Source organism: Lethenteron reissneri, chromosome 33 (genome assembly GCF_015708825.2).
Source record: "Lethenteron reissneri isolate LAM-NWPU_2019-01 chromosome 33, ASM1570882v1, whole genome shotgun sequence".
Classification (NCBI taxonomy): domain Eukaryota; kingdom Metazoa; phylum Chordata; class Hyperoartia; order Petromyzontiformes; family Petromyzontidae; genus Lethenteron; species Lethenteron reissneri.
In genome coordinates this window covers 14875094-14887021 of record NC_083811.1, presented here as the reverse complement: position 1 = coordinate 14887021, position 11928 = coordinate 14875094, and the positions used below count along the sequence as shown (strand labels likewise).

The window sequence follows — 11928 nt, the reverse complement described above, 5'->3', positions numbered from 1 at the left end:
TGGTGACTCAGGGAGCCGGGATCCCAGCTTAACCAAGCTGGGACAGATAGCCTCCCCTAGTCCCGTAGTGGAGGAATTGGTATAGGTTAGAGGGGTTAGCTGTCGAGAAATCCCTGTAGCCCAGTGACCTGTAATAACTGTGTTGGTGTAATAAATAAGTGTGCCTCCGATCCTGTCGTCAAGCCTCCATATACTTACTACATCTGGTGTCAGAAGTAAAACGTCCAAACGATGGACACACGAGGGACGACACGTACCAAGGAGTCGGAGATGGAAGACGCCGCGGCCGATTCAACACCAGAGATGGCCGGGGTCGGATCGGAGCAGCCGGGGCCAAGTACGCCCGCGCCGCTACGACAAGAGGGGGGGGATGCGTCGGCTGAAGGACTCCGGCTGGCCCACTCCCGCCTGGCGGAACTGCTCTACGCCGCCGCCGCTGCGTTGGAGGAGATCACGCGGCTGGGGGCTGGAGGGGCAGCGCGGGTCGACGACAGCAGCCGGCGCGCGGCGACGTTTCCCGCCACCCCGACGCGGCTGGCGGTTAAATTTCCCGCCATCTCTACAGTGCGAGCGGACGGCGGGGCCGGCCCGCGTCACGTGACTGCTGAGCGCCAAGCACAAGCCGTGACATCATCAACACCGGCCGGCGCGTCAACATCGGAGCGACCGGCGATGCCATGTGCACAGCCCGCCCACACTGTATCATCGGCGGGGAGCGACGGAGAGCGATCTACAGCCACGGACGTCGCCTTGCAGCAGCGTCTGCCGCCTCTGAAAGAATTCGTAGGCGCAGACGGAGACTGGGGCGGCTTCAAGAGGCGGTTCATCGCTCATCAGGAGATGGCGAACTGGACGGACGCCGAGGCTCTACGCGCGCTGCCAGCGATGCTGGACAACGACGCCCTGGCTACCCTCACCTCGGCGCCGAGGGAAAAGCGCGCCACCCTACACCTGGCGTTGCAGCTGCTGTCAGCCGTCTATGGGCCGCCTTCGGACTGCAGGCAGCTTTTCCACGATCGGCGTCGGGGCACCAACGAATCACCTCTGGCCTTCCGGACTGCTCTCCTGGCTCTAGCGAAGGCTGCTTTCCCAAGGATGGACGAGGAAGGAGTGGATGCCATGGTGGCTGAGAAGCTGCTGCTACTCGCTGATGAGCTGGACGTCAACGTCCTGGCTCAAGACGACGCAGAGATGTCGTCCCTGCTGGTCGCGCGCCACATCCACGGGGGCTTGCGGTCCCTTCGTCGAAAGGCGGCAAAGGGGGCGGCCAGCCATGCCATGGCGGCTACCGCCCTCCCATCGAAGGAGGTCTGCGGGGTGGAGCGGCGAGGGGAATGGAGAGCGGCAGCACCGCAGGCTCGGAATGGACCGAGCCGCCAGGAGCAGCCCAGGACATCGGGGGCGCTCACACGCTGCTACAACTGTGGCCTGCAAGGCCACGTTGCGTCAGGATGCCGGGCTCCCCGTCAGCGCGGGGCGACACCTCGTCAGGACGCCACGCCGTCTCCTCCCAAGCTCCAGCAGAGGAATACGGCGAGTCGCGGCACCTCACACGTTTGGCCCACGCACACATCCGACACACACTCACGCGCCCAACTAAACAGGGCTCCAAATTCCCCATCCGTCGCGCGCGATTGTTCGGTAATGCGGCGGGCGCTCCAACCGGGTCAGTGGTCGGAGCTCGCCCATCGTGTCGTTGCTGCGTCGGCGGGATCATCGGTCGTGGTCGGTCACATTGATGGGGTAGAGGTGCGGATTTTAATTGACACAGGGGCATCGGCGACCATTATATCTGATTTAATTTGTAACATCCTTCCCGTTCAAAGTCGTCCCTTGCTCCCTGTTGACGTGCCGTGCTATGCCGCTAACGGGGGCTCTCTGGGCATTATTGGCCAAATCCGCGCCACTATCTGCATTGGGGACATTAAATTATCCGGGCCTGTTTTGGTTTCCTCCTCACTCGCGGTTCCGTGCCTGTTGGGGACGGATTTTCTGGCCAAAATGCCCATCCGCATCCTTATTGACCAAGGGTGCATTGAGCTCCCATCAGGCCGACGCGTTACATTTCTGTCTTCCCCCACCACGGAGCGTCGGGCGTTTGCCACCGTGCAGGCGCTCGTCACAAAAACTGTGCGCGTGCCTCCGGGGGCTCAGATGCTCGTCCCTCTTAGGTTGCGTCGGCCGTTTAATGAAGGGGTTGCGGATCGGGGGGTCTTGTTGGGACCATCTCGGGCCGGGGTAAATGGACCCGATTTGCTCGCGGCTCAGACCATGGTGAGAGGGGATGGGGACCCCTTCATTGCAGTCCTTAATGTGGGATCGCGAACGGCCGTGGTTCCTCAAGGGACCGTGCTTGCACACGCAACGCCGGTACCCTATGAGGAACAACTCGTGGGTCAGGTATCCACCGATCCTCCGTCGCGACCGCATTCGGACTGTGATGACGGATGGCTGGATGCGCTTTGCGCGGGTTCAGTGGACCTGTCCGACTCGCAGCGCGCGCAGCTGCGAGTTCTTCTGAGCGAATTTGCTGACGTTTTTAGTCAACACAAATTTGATATTGGTTGTACTAAATTGCTGCGACACCATATTGACACGGGTGACAGCGCGCCAATCCGCCAAAATCCCTTTCGGTTGAGTCCCGCCGAAAAGGATCATGTCAAATCGGCTGTTGATGACATGCTAGCCGCCGATATCATTTCCCCTTCCAACAGCCCGTGGGGCGCGCCGATCGTTTTGGTGAAAAAACACGACGGCTCACTGCGGTTTTGTGTCGACTTTCGGCGTCTGAACAAAATCTCTGTGGCAGATGCGTACCCGCTTCCTCGAATGGATGAGTCGCTCGATGCCTTGGCGGGGGCGCGATTCTTTTCCACCCTCGATTTGGTATCTGGATTCTGGCAGCTTCCTCTGGATGACGAATCAAAACCTAAGACTGCTTTTCGGACACCGCAAGGTCTCTTCCAATTTAACCGCTTGCCGATGGGTTTACATTCTGCGCCGGCAACTTTTCAGCGGTTAATGGAATTGGTCTTGGCAGGTTTGCAATGGGATTCGTGTTTGATTTACTTAGACGATGTCATCGTCTTTAGCAAATCCTTCGAGGAACACCTCCAGAGGTTGCGTGCTGTTTTTCTCAAAATGCGGGCTGCCAATTTGAAATTTAAACCACAGAAGTGCCATTTACTCCGCGAATCGGTGCGATATTTGGGTCACATTGTTGGGCGCTCGGGGATATCCACTGATCCCGCCAAAACGGAATGCGTCAGCTCCTGGCCGACTCCCACCTCTGTGGGAGAGGTCAGGAGTTTCATTGGGTTCGCGTCGTATTATCGCCGATTTGTGGCTGACTTCGCTACGATTGCGAAACCATTGCATGCCTTGACGTCCAAGGGAGTCAGGTTTCATTGGGGGCCGGAGGAGGAGGCTTCTTTTCGCGCCCTCCGGAATGCTTTGGTGGGGGCTCCGCCGTTGAATTACCCGGATTTTTCACAACCCTTCTTGCTCGATACAGATGCAAGTAACACGGGCATCGGGGGCGTGCTGTCCCAGCTCATTGGGGGCGTAGAGCATGTGGTGGCTTACGGTAGTCGGGTACTGTCTCCAGCCGAACAGCGGTACTGCGTTACCCGTCGGGAATTATTGGCGATTGTTTATTTCATTCAGCAGTACCGCCCGTATCTGTACGGTCGGCGGTTCACCGTCCGTACAGATCATGCGGCCCTACAATACGCCCTGCGGGTTCAACAACCATCGGGCCAGTTGTCTCGATGGTTGGAGATTCTCCAAGACTATGACTTTGTCACCACATATCGTAAGGGTCTCCGCCACACGAACGCTGACGCCCTGTCGCGATTGCCACCCACTTCGGAGTGCGCGTGCCTCTTGGGTTCGGGGCGTTGTAGGTCTCCGAACGTCACCACCGATTCGGTCCTCGTGGTCGCTGCCGATGCGCCTTCGGTTTCGGGTCCTATCGAGCAAGAAGGGAGGGATTCGTTGCTGGGGTTGTCGGTCGCAGAATGGGGTCGCCTCCAAATGGAGGACACCTCCCTCCTCGCTCTGCGCCGTCGCGCCGGGGGGGTTGGCCAGGGGGTGGAAAACGTTGACTCGTGGGGGTTGTTCCAGGGACTTTTAACGCACTGGGATGGTAAAACCCGGCGCCAGCGGCTCGTGGTGCCTGCTGCTTTAAGGGGTAAGGTGGTATGGGCTGTTCATGAGTGGCTTCTGCACTTGGGGGTTCATAAGACCTTTGCCACGCTCCAGCTAGATTTCTTCTGGCCGGGCATGGAAAAGGACGTGGGGGATCTCTTGGGGTCATGCACGCAATGCGCGCAGAGGAAGCCACCTGCTAGGGGGTCCAACCCTCCGCTGCAGTCCATAAAAGTTTCCAGGGTTAACGAGCTCGTCGCTCTGGACATACTTGGCCCATTTCCCGCTACACCCAGGGGCAATAGGTATTTACTAACGGGGGTTGAATACTTCACGAGATGGCCTATGGCCTGGCCCCTGGCGAACCAGTCGGCAGCAGCCATCGCGGAGGCCTTTGTCCAGGGCTATGTCCTCGACAAGGGTGCTCCGGAACGGCTGCTTACTGACCAGGGTAGGAATTTTTCTGGTAAACTCCTACGTGAGGTGTGCGACCTCTTGGGTACGGAGAAGGTTCGGACCTCTCCGTATCACCCACAAACTGACGGGATGGTGGAACGGCTGCATCGGACCATCACGTCCATGCTGTCCCAGCAGGTGTCGGTATCCCAGACGGATTGGGACCTCCGCATAGCCGGTGTGTTGCAGGCCTACAGAATGGCTCCCCATGCGGCCACCGGATTTTCCTCTTTCTTTTTAATGTATGGGCGCGAAGTTAACCCTCCTGTGGCAACCCAGCTGAAGCTCTCGGCGCTCCAGGCGAAGTCTAATTTGTCCGAACACGTTAAATTTAACATCGCTCAATTGTCTGAGGCGCGGGAAGCGGCCGTGCAAAATTCTGAACTCCGCCAGAAGGCGAACGAGAGGCTTCGGTTGGGGCGGGTGCAGGTGGTCAAATGGGAACCAGGGGACAGGGCGTGGTTGCACTGTCCTCAGGTGCCGCTGGCAACCTCGTCGAAATTGGTACGGCCGTGGCGGGGGCCAGTGGAGGTCGTGCAGGTTTTGCGGCCGCAATGTGTTCGCGTCAAATGGGGGAGGCGCCGGTGGTACGTGCACCCCTCAAGGTTAAAACCATTCGTCACGCCGCCCCGGGGTTCACACACACACACGCATGGCCAAACGTGTGAGGGTGTCGCCGACTCCCCGTCGTCGCTGCACTCGCCTAACCTGACGCCAACTGTTCCGTCCCCAGGTGAAACAGGAGTGACGGGCCCACGCCCACCAACCCCTCCCAGAGGGGTCGGGGGTCACTCGGCAGCGAAGCCTGACCCTCTTGCACCCGGACCGTCAACAACCGTCACTGAGCGTGCCGGGACGGGCCCTTGTGACGGACCCGCCGCGAGAACGCGCGCCAAAACGCGCAGACTTTTGTGAGGTCGGCCGTTGGGGGGCCTTGCGGACAAAAGGGGAGGGGTGTTGTGAGGTCGGCCGTTGGGGGGCCTTGCGGACGATGGGAAAGGTGGCGTCCGGAGTGTATATATATGTTGGTTTTGGGGTGTTATCCGGTGGGGGTGCGTCGGGTTATTTTTTTCTCTCTCTCTCTCTTCCTCTCGTTGTTCTTGTTGAAGTTTTCTTGTTCTTGTTAAAAATTACGCGAGGCACACACACGGGGTTTTTGTGAGGGATGCACCTTTATTCTGATTTTTTTTGCAGCCGGGGACGGCTGCGAGCTGTACAGGGGGGGGTGATGTAGAGGTGTAATTGCGCATGTCTACGAATGTTGAGGTGTGATTATGCATGGCCACGGATGGCCAACAAACACAAGGGGCGGGGTTACGGCCGTACACAAGGGTGGCGCTCGCACCGACGTCCGCATGTGTATCCCCCACGGGCCCCCCCTTGGGGGCAAGTCCTATAAAAGGTGATGAGCCGAAAGGCTCGGGAGTCGGGACTCAGCTATAACCAGAGAAGACGGAAGACCTGCTAGTGTAGGCCCCAGAGCTCCCCTGGCTCGCTGTCCTTATAAGGGCCGACCAGGGCAAGCCGGTGGCGTGGCCCCGAGAGCCCAGACGAAGCTGGTCTGGTGACTCAGGGAGCCGGGATCCCAGCTTAACCAAGCTGGGACAGATAGCCTCCCCTAGTCCCGTAGTGGAGGAATTGGTATAGGTTAGAGGGGTTAGCTGTCGAGAAATCCCTGTAGCCCAGTGACCTGTAATAACTGTGTTGGTGTAATAAATAAGTGTGCCTCCGATCCTGTCGTCAAGCCTCCATATACTTACTACACAAACATGAATCCTCGTAAAAAAAGGTGTCAGTTTTGTTGCCAGATAAAAGGGTAAAAAAACAATTATCATATAATTTTTACTGGTAAATGAGGTTCCAATGGTGTAAATGCTTACCCCGAGCTCTCATACTCTGATGGTGCATTGTCTTTGAGTTGTGCGCCTTTTGGCGTCATCTGGTCCAACCCATGTGAGACTAGGCTCTAAGGAAAGCTGTCTCGGGTGTAGACCAATCAACTTCAAGGACAGTGCATATATTATCAGAGTTATGTTTTAAGTTTGCATTATGGCTGCAGGTATTGTGGTCTATGCAAACATGACTCCTTGTAAAATTAAAGGTGTCAGTTTTGTTGCCAGATAGAAGAGTAAAAAAACAATTATCATATTTTTTACTGGCAAATGAGGTTCCAATGGTGGAATAGCAAAACAATTAAATTAACGTTTCTATATCAGCATTTTTGTCTAAGTTCGGGGTTTGTCGGAACTGTATGAAAATGGTGAGTAATACTTATTTTAGATTTATAAAAAAGATATATGGTACTGATGCAACTCGTGTTTTTTTTATAATACTTGTACAGTCCCGAAAGGATAAATGCAGGCACCCTAAGGATGGGATGTCGGTGAGTTTGAACAAAAGAACAGAGCCGTGGATCAGGACAAATATGATCCAAAGGAAATTAAGTAATGGTTTAAATGTAAATATAATTATTATATTTACAACACAACTGATCTAAAAAAATGTATTATCAATCTGCAAATGTTATTTTATGTTTTGCAGGTGGACTTTTTAAGGAAATAGATTTTCTTTATAGATTTTTACATTTTAATTATTCATTAATATCTATTGTTGAAACCCAAACTTCGATTAATAGTCACCTAAAAAATAAATCGAGTTTGCCCTGGCTAATACACCTGTAGAGAATATGTACATTTTGAACATCAGGAGGACCTGGGAAAGAGAGCAATATATACTGCAGGAACATCTGTACCCGAGATCAATCGTGGGAAAAATTGTATAGGCCAATCGCTGAACAAACGCAAAGTATTTCCACGCAATGTGTCGCTAACATCATTGCAGAAAATCGAGCTGGAAGGTAGGCAGCAACAAAGAAGACAATACAAAAATACCTCAGTTAGAGGAATTATTGAAACATCAAGTGTTGACACATTTCAACCTAAACAAACAGCCAATCAAAGACACAAAATAAGGGCACAGGCAAAAAAGACTGGTCAAAGAAAGTCTTGCAGTTTCTGCAGTCAAATAAACTATTGATAAATATAGGAAAATCGAAGTGGTGCCAGCTTCTGAAATGTATGTTTCTATTACTGAGTTTACACTGGAAGTTAGATAGAATGTGAAAGCGGCCTTTAAAATAGTTTTGTAGCATTAATGTTTTGTAATTTTCTGATGTTAATATTTTTGATTATTGATAAAATATTACGAAGTTTGTGCTTTTTTATGTTTGTCATGAACTCTGTGTGAGCAGGGATAGAGCACAAATCAAGCACGGATCGCGCTCTCATCGAGTACGGATCGAGATCCCATCGAGCACCGATCGAGCTCTGATGGATCACGGATAGCACCGATCGAGTTATGACATTTTGAATACACGTGTCTATGTCTTTGAGCTTGGATCGAGCATGGATTGATCTGTGATATTTTGATTACCTGTGTCTATGTTTTCCAGCATGGATCAAGGTGTGGTATTTTGGATACCTGTGTGTATGTGTTCGAGCATGGATCGAGCATGGAAGCAAGCTGTGATATTTTGATTACCTGTGTATACGTGTTCAGGCACAGATCAAGCTGTGAAATGTTTAATGACTGTTGGATTTTACTGTGAATTAGGACGAGAATCTAACCACTGTTGGATGAAGTTTTCTCCATGCCGTGTTGGTTACTGGGTTTGTTGAACTATACCTCACCATGCTGCGCAATGCAAGGGGTGCCTAAGAATTTGAATTTGCTACTGGTTTTCGCCATATTTGGGTATCGAACTCAAGTTATTGATTCATATTGCAGTGCACTAACCACTGCTCATCTCGTATATATGTTTTATAGTTGTGATGTTCAGCGATATATGATTAGATCAACAAACACACCCGTTGGTACCATTGTCAGGCATCACAAGAAATCTCACACTCTCAGATAGGTAATGCTCATCCAATCAATTTATTGTACAGAAAACCAATACAATTATTTTCCAACTTTGAAGATTGTTCAGCACGAGTTTAGACCGTTACATGGTTTGTTTTAACCTCGGTGAGCTGCAGCAAAGCATTCAGAATCGTCGGATGCAGCGCACCGACTGCATGGTGGGGCTCATTGCGCCGTACTCGCAGCACTTGCGGTAGTCGCCCTTCTCCAGCAGGTACTGGCGCCCGCGGTAGTGCGGCTCCTCGTACCCCACCCAGGCGCCGTCGTGCACCCTCACAGAGCGCACCTCTCTCATGCTGAAGCGGTCGTGCAGGTGTGAGCAGTCTTCGGTCAGCTCCATGGTTTGCCCACCGAAGTCATCATGCTGATACATGGCAATGCGGAAGTTGGAACTGTTTTGCTGAAAGAAGGGAACAAACCCACACACAAACGGGGTTTTAGATTTAATGCGTGGGGTTTCGCAGCCAATGTTATGGTTCGTAATGGATTTTGTTTGGGGGGGTTAGGCCCCGTAATGACCTCACCGGACGGTAGCCAGACAAGATATCACGTGCACACTTTTCCTGTGAGAATGTTTAATCAACCTGACGAGTGAAATGAAACAATAATGCATTGCGCGTGAAAACTGTGGTGCACGTGGCAAAATCATTTCATTGGATATATCCCGGTGGATATATCAGCATTGTTAAATCTTACTTTTTTTAAACAATTGAATAAAAAAAATAACTCGAGGGCTCTCAGTTACTTTCAAATCAGCTTCGTGTCGTTATTATTGGCAGTGATTTTTATTTAGAAATTTACTTATTGAAACGTCTCATTGCAAAGGTGTCCAGGGTGTCAATAAAAATATACAAAGCAGCAAATATATGACTTTTTTTAAAATATAACCTACACCGTATTTTATAGAACACAGTTGCTGAACACAGGAGGAAAAAGCCAAGCAGACAACAACACATATTCATTGCGAGCTGAGATAGAGCCAATGTGGTGCTCAAACCAAACGCATGAAAAATAAAATACCGCATAACCCTGCATGTTTGAGTATTTTAAGTTCGTTTAAATGACAATCCAAAGGTGAAAAACGTAGAAACGGTCAATGAGCAGCAACACAAATAATAGTCGATACCATACGAAATATGTACAATAATACAGGTCTACAAATCGCTTCATGGTCTTGCCCCACCATATCTTGCCAATCGTTTATCTTTCTACGTCCCCTTCTTGCCCTCCACGTTCTCAATCTTTGCTGTCGCTCTCTGTTCTTCCATCTTCTTGCGCTCAATCCACGCTTTCGCTATTTTTCTCTTCTTGCCCCCCATTCACTGGAACAAACTTCCACATTAATAGGTCACCTTCGCTCACTCAGATTCTGCTATCTCTCTCAAAACTCAATTATTGTTCTTTAGCTCACCACACGACCCGTTAACCCCCCCCCCCCCTCATAACCACCACCGTTACTGAACAGCAGCATTACATGGCTACCACACATTCCCCATTCATTCAATCCACCATTATTCACTGTCATCAATTCGCTTTTACCGAATTCACGAATCACAGATTTGCCCCATTGGTTCATCTCATCTATTTAATTCACCGTTACATTCACGTACGTTGTACCGTTATTAATTCTTCGTAAAGCGCCTTATTTTATCCGCTTTTAAAAATTCCAGTAGAATGAGATAAGCGTCAGGAAATGTCGGAAGTCATAACTCCGGATGTCACACTTTTCTTTCTGCTCCTTCCCCCTCCCCACCCCCTGTGCACTGGCCGCACGTTGGGATACTCACACCACGAATGGTTCTGCAAGAGCCGATGTGGTCGTTGTGCGCCATCCAGCGCTGGTACTCGGGGTACTCCCCGGGCTCCATGATGTACATGTTGCCCTTGTGGTCCGGACGCTCGTAGATGACCCAGGCGCCGCCCTCCACGCGGATCGAGTTGCAGCGGCTCAGGTTCGACGCCAGGTTCATGCAGTCCTGGCCGGACTCATAGTGGCGGCCCTTGAAGTCCCGCTCCTCGAAGAAGATGATCTGCGGTGCGCAGCCGAGCGTGGGGCACACATGCCGGATTTCACGAGCCGTTAAAAGTTGTGAAGTTGCTGCTTCGTGAACTTACACGTAGAAGCAAATGTTTATTAAGTGTACTACATTATGTTTAATATAGTACTGTACTGCCATTCAGAGGAAAGGAAGTTTTTAATATTTCGACGAATTGGCTTTCCTCTAAGTAAATCTTCCGTTTCTTTTCCGTGACTTTGAAAAATAAACCACCACTCTGCTCTAATGTATACAAACATGTTCTAGTCCAATTCCAATTTTATTTTGTTTAGCCAGGTGAAAAACTTTGATGCCAGGATGAGTCTCATTTTCAAGAGTAACCTGTGCCACCGAATTACAAAAACAAGAGCATGAAAAAACAAGTTCAACATTGAAGCAAATATAATTAGAGAATGAAAACATCCCTAAATGTAACTCTTCATTTAAATTAAAAAATTGATAATTTGATTTAGAATTCACCAACAAAAGCCTCTCGCAGTGATTAAAACAATCTTCAGAAACAGCACTCGTGTGTTTGGGTGTGATATTAGATTGTTCACACACAATTTGTATTAGTAAGAGATTTAAAATATCTGCTTATGTCTCATGTATTAGCTCAGTGCCAGTTGAGACCCTGGACACCCTTTACAAAGATAAGTTCCATCTCTAGGGATTTCAAGGTGAAATTTTTTAATTGGTAAAATATAACACCCAGGATTTCAACCCATGTGGCCACACTTGCTGTACAGTGTGAACCATCAGTAATGCCACGAATCCCCACTAAGTAAGCAGTGAGTGAGTACTCAGTGAGTGAGTAGTTAGAGCTACAATGGTGAACGCTGTGTGATATCTGTGTGTATGTGTGTGACACGCTGTATATAAGCACAGGCACACATATCGCTTGTTCTTATTAGCAAACCAAATGTATGTACTTTCTAACAACCACCGCTTCATCCCACCTCATATTGACAATACAATGGCGTATACCGTTTACGTAAACACGATGCTCAGCTGAATTGTGGTATATTACCAACACACCGATACTTTACCACTTTACCTTTTTCATGGTGAGGCTGTGGTTGTCAGCGCAGAGGAGTGCACTTAGTTGAGGCTACAGGGACACTATATATAGGGCTGAGCGTTCCCCTTCGGTGACAATCCAATTGTCAACCTCTCACAATGTATTAATTGTTACGCTGCGTTTAGCAAACCGTTGCTTATTGAGTGGTGCATCAGCAAGATAAATGCTTACTCTGCACTTCTATATCGCTCGTGCAGCGAGCATCCACCGCGTGTTGAATGTTCACTCTCTGTAATTAGTCATTGCGAAGCTAAACATCAGGAGTACATGCTTAAAGAAAGTTTT

General features: G+C 50.5%; 1 protein-coding gene across 1 annotated transcript; it reads right to left on the bottom strand.

The window, feature by feature from the left end:
• Window positions 1-8522: 8522 nt before the first annotated feature.
• Window positions 8523-11658, bottom strand: LOC133350411 (gamma-crystallin S-like). Its single transcript, XM_061564748.1, has 3 exons — window positions 11620-11658; window positions 10314-10556; window positions 8523-8926 (listed from the first exon to the last, which is right to left on the bottom strand). The coding sequence occupies exons 1-3, from the start codon at window positions 11626-11628 to the stop codon at window positions 8651-8653; spliced, it is 528 nt and encodes a 175-aa protein (XP_061420732.1). The 5' UTR covers window positions 11629-11658; the 3' UTR covers window positions 8523-8650.
• Window positions 11659-11928: the final 270 nt, after the last annotated feature.

Coding starts and splice junctions, on each gene's coding strand:
- LOC133350411 (XM_061564748.1), bottom strand. Junction 8,927..10,313: donor CTTGCAGAACCATTCGTGGT/GTGAGTATCCCA, acceptor CCCTTCTTTCAG/CAAAACAGTTCCAACTTCCG.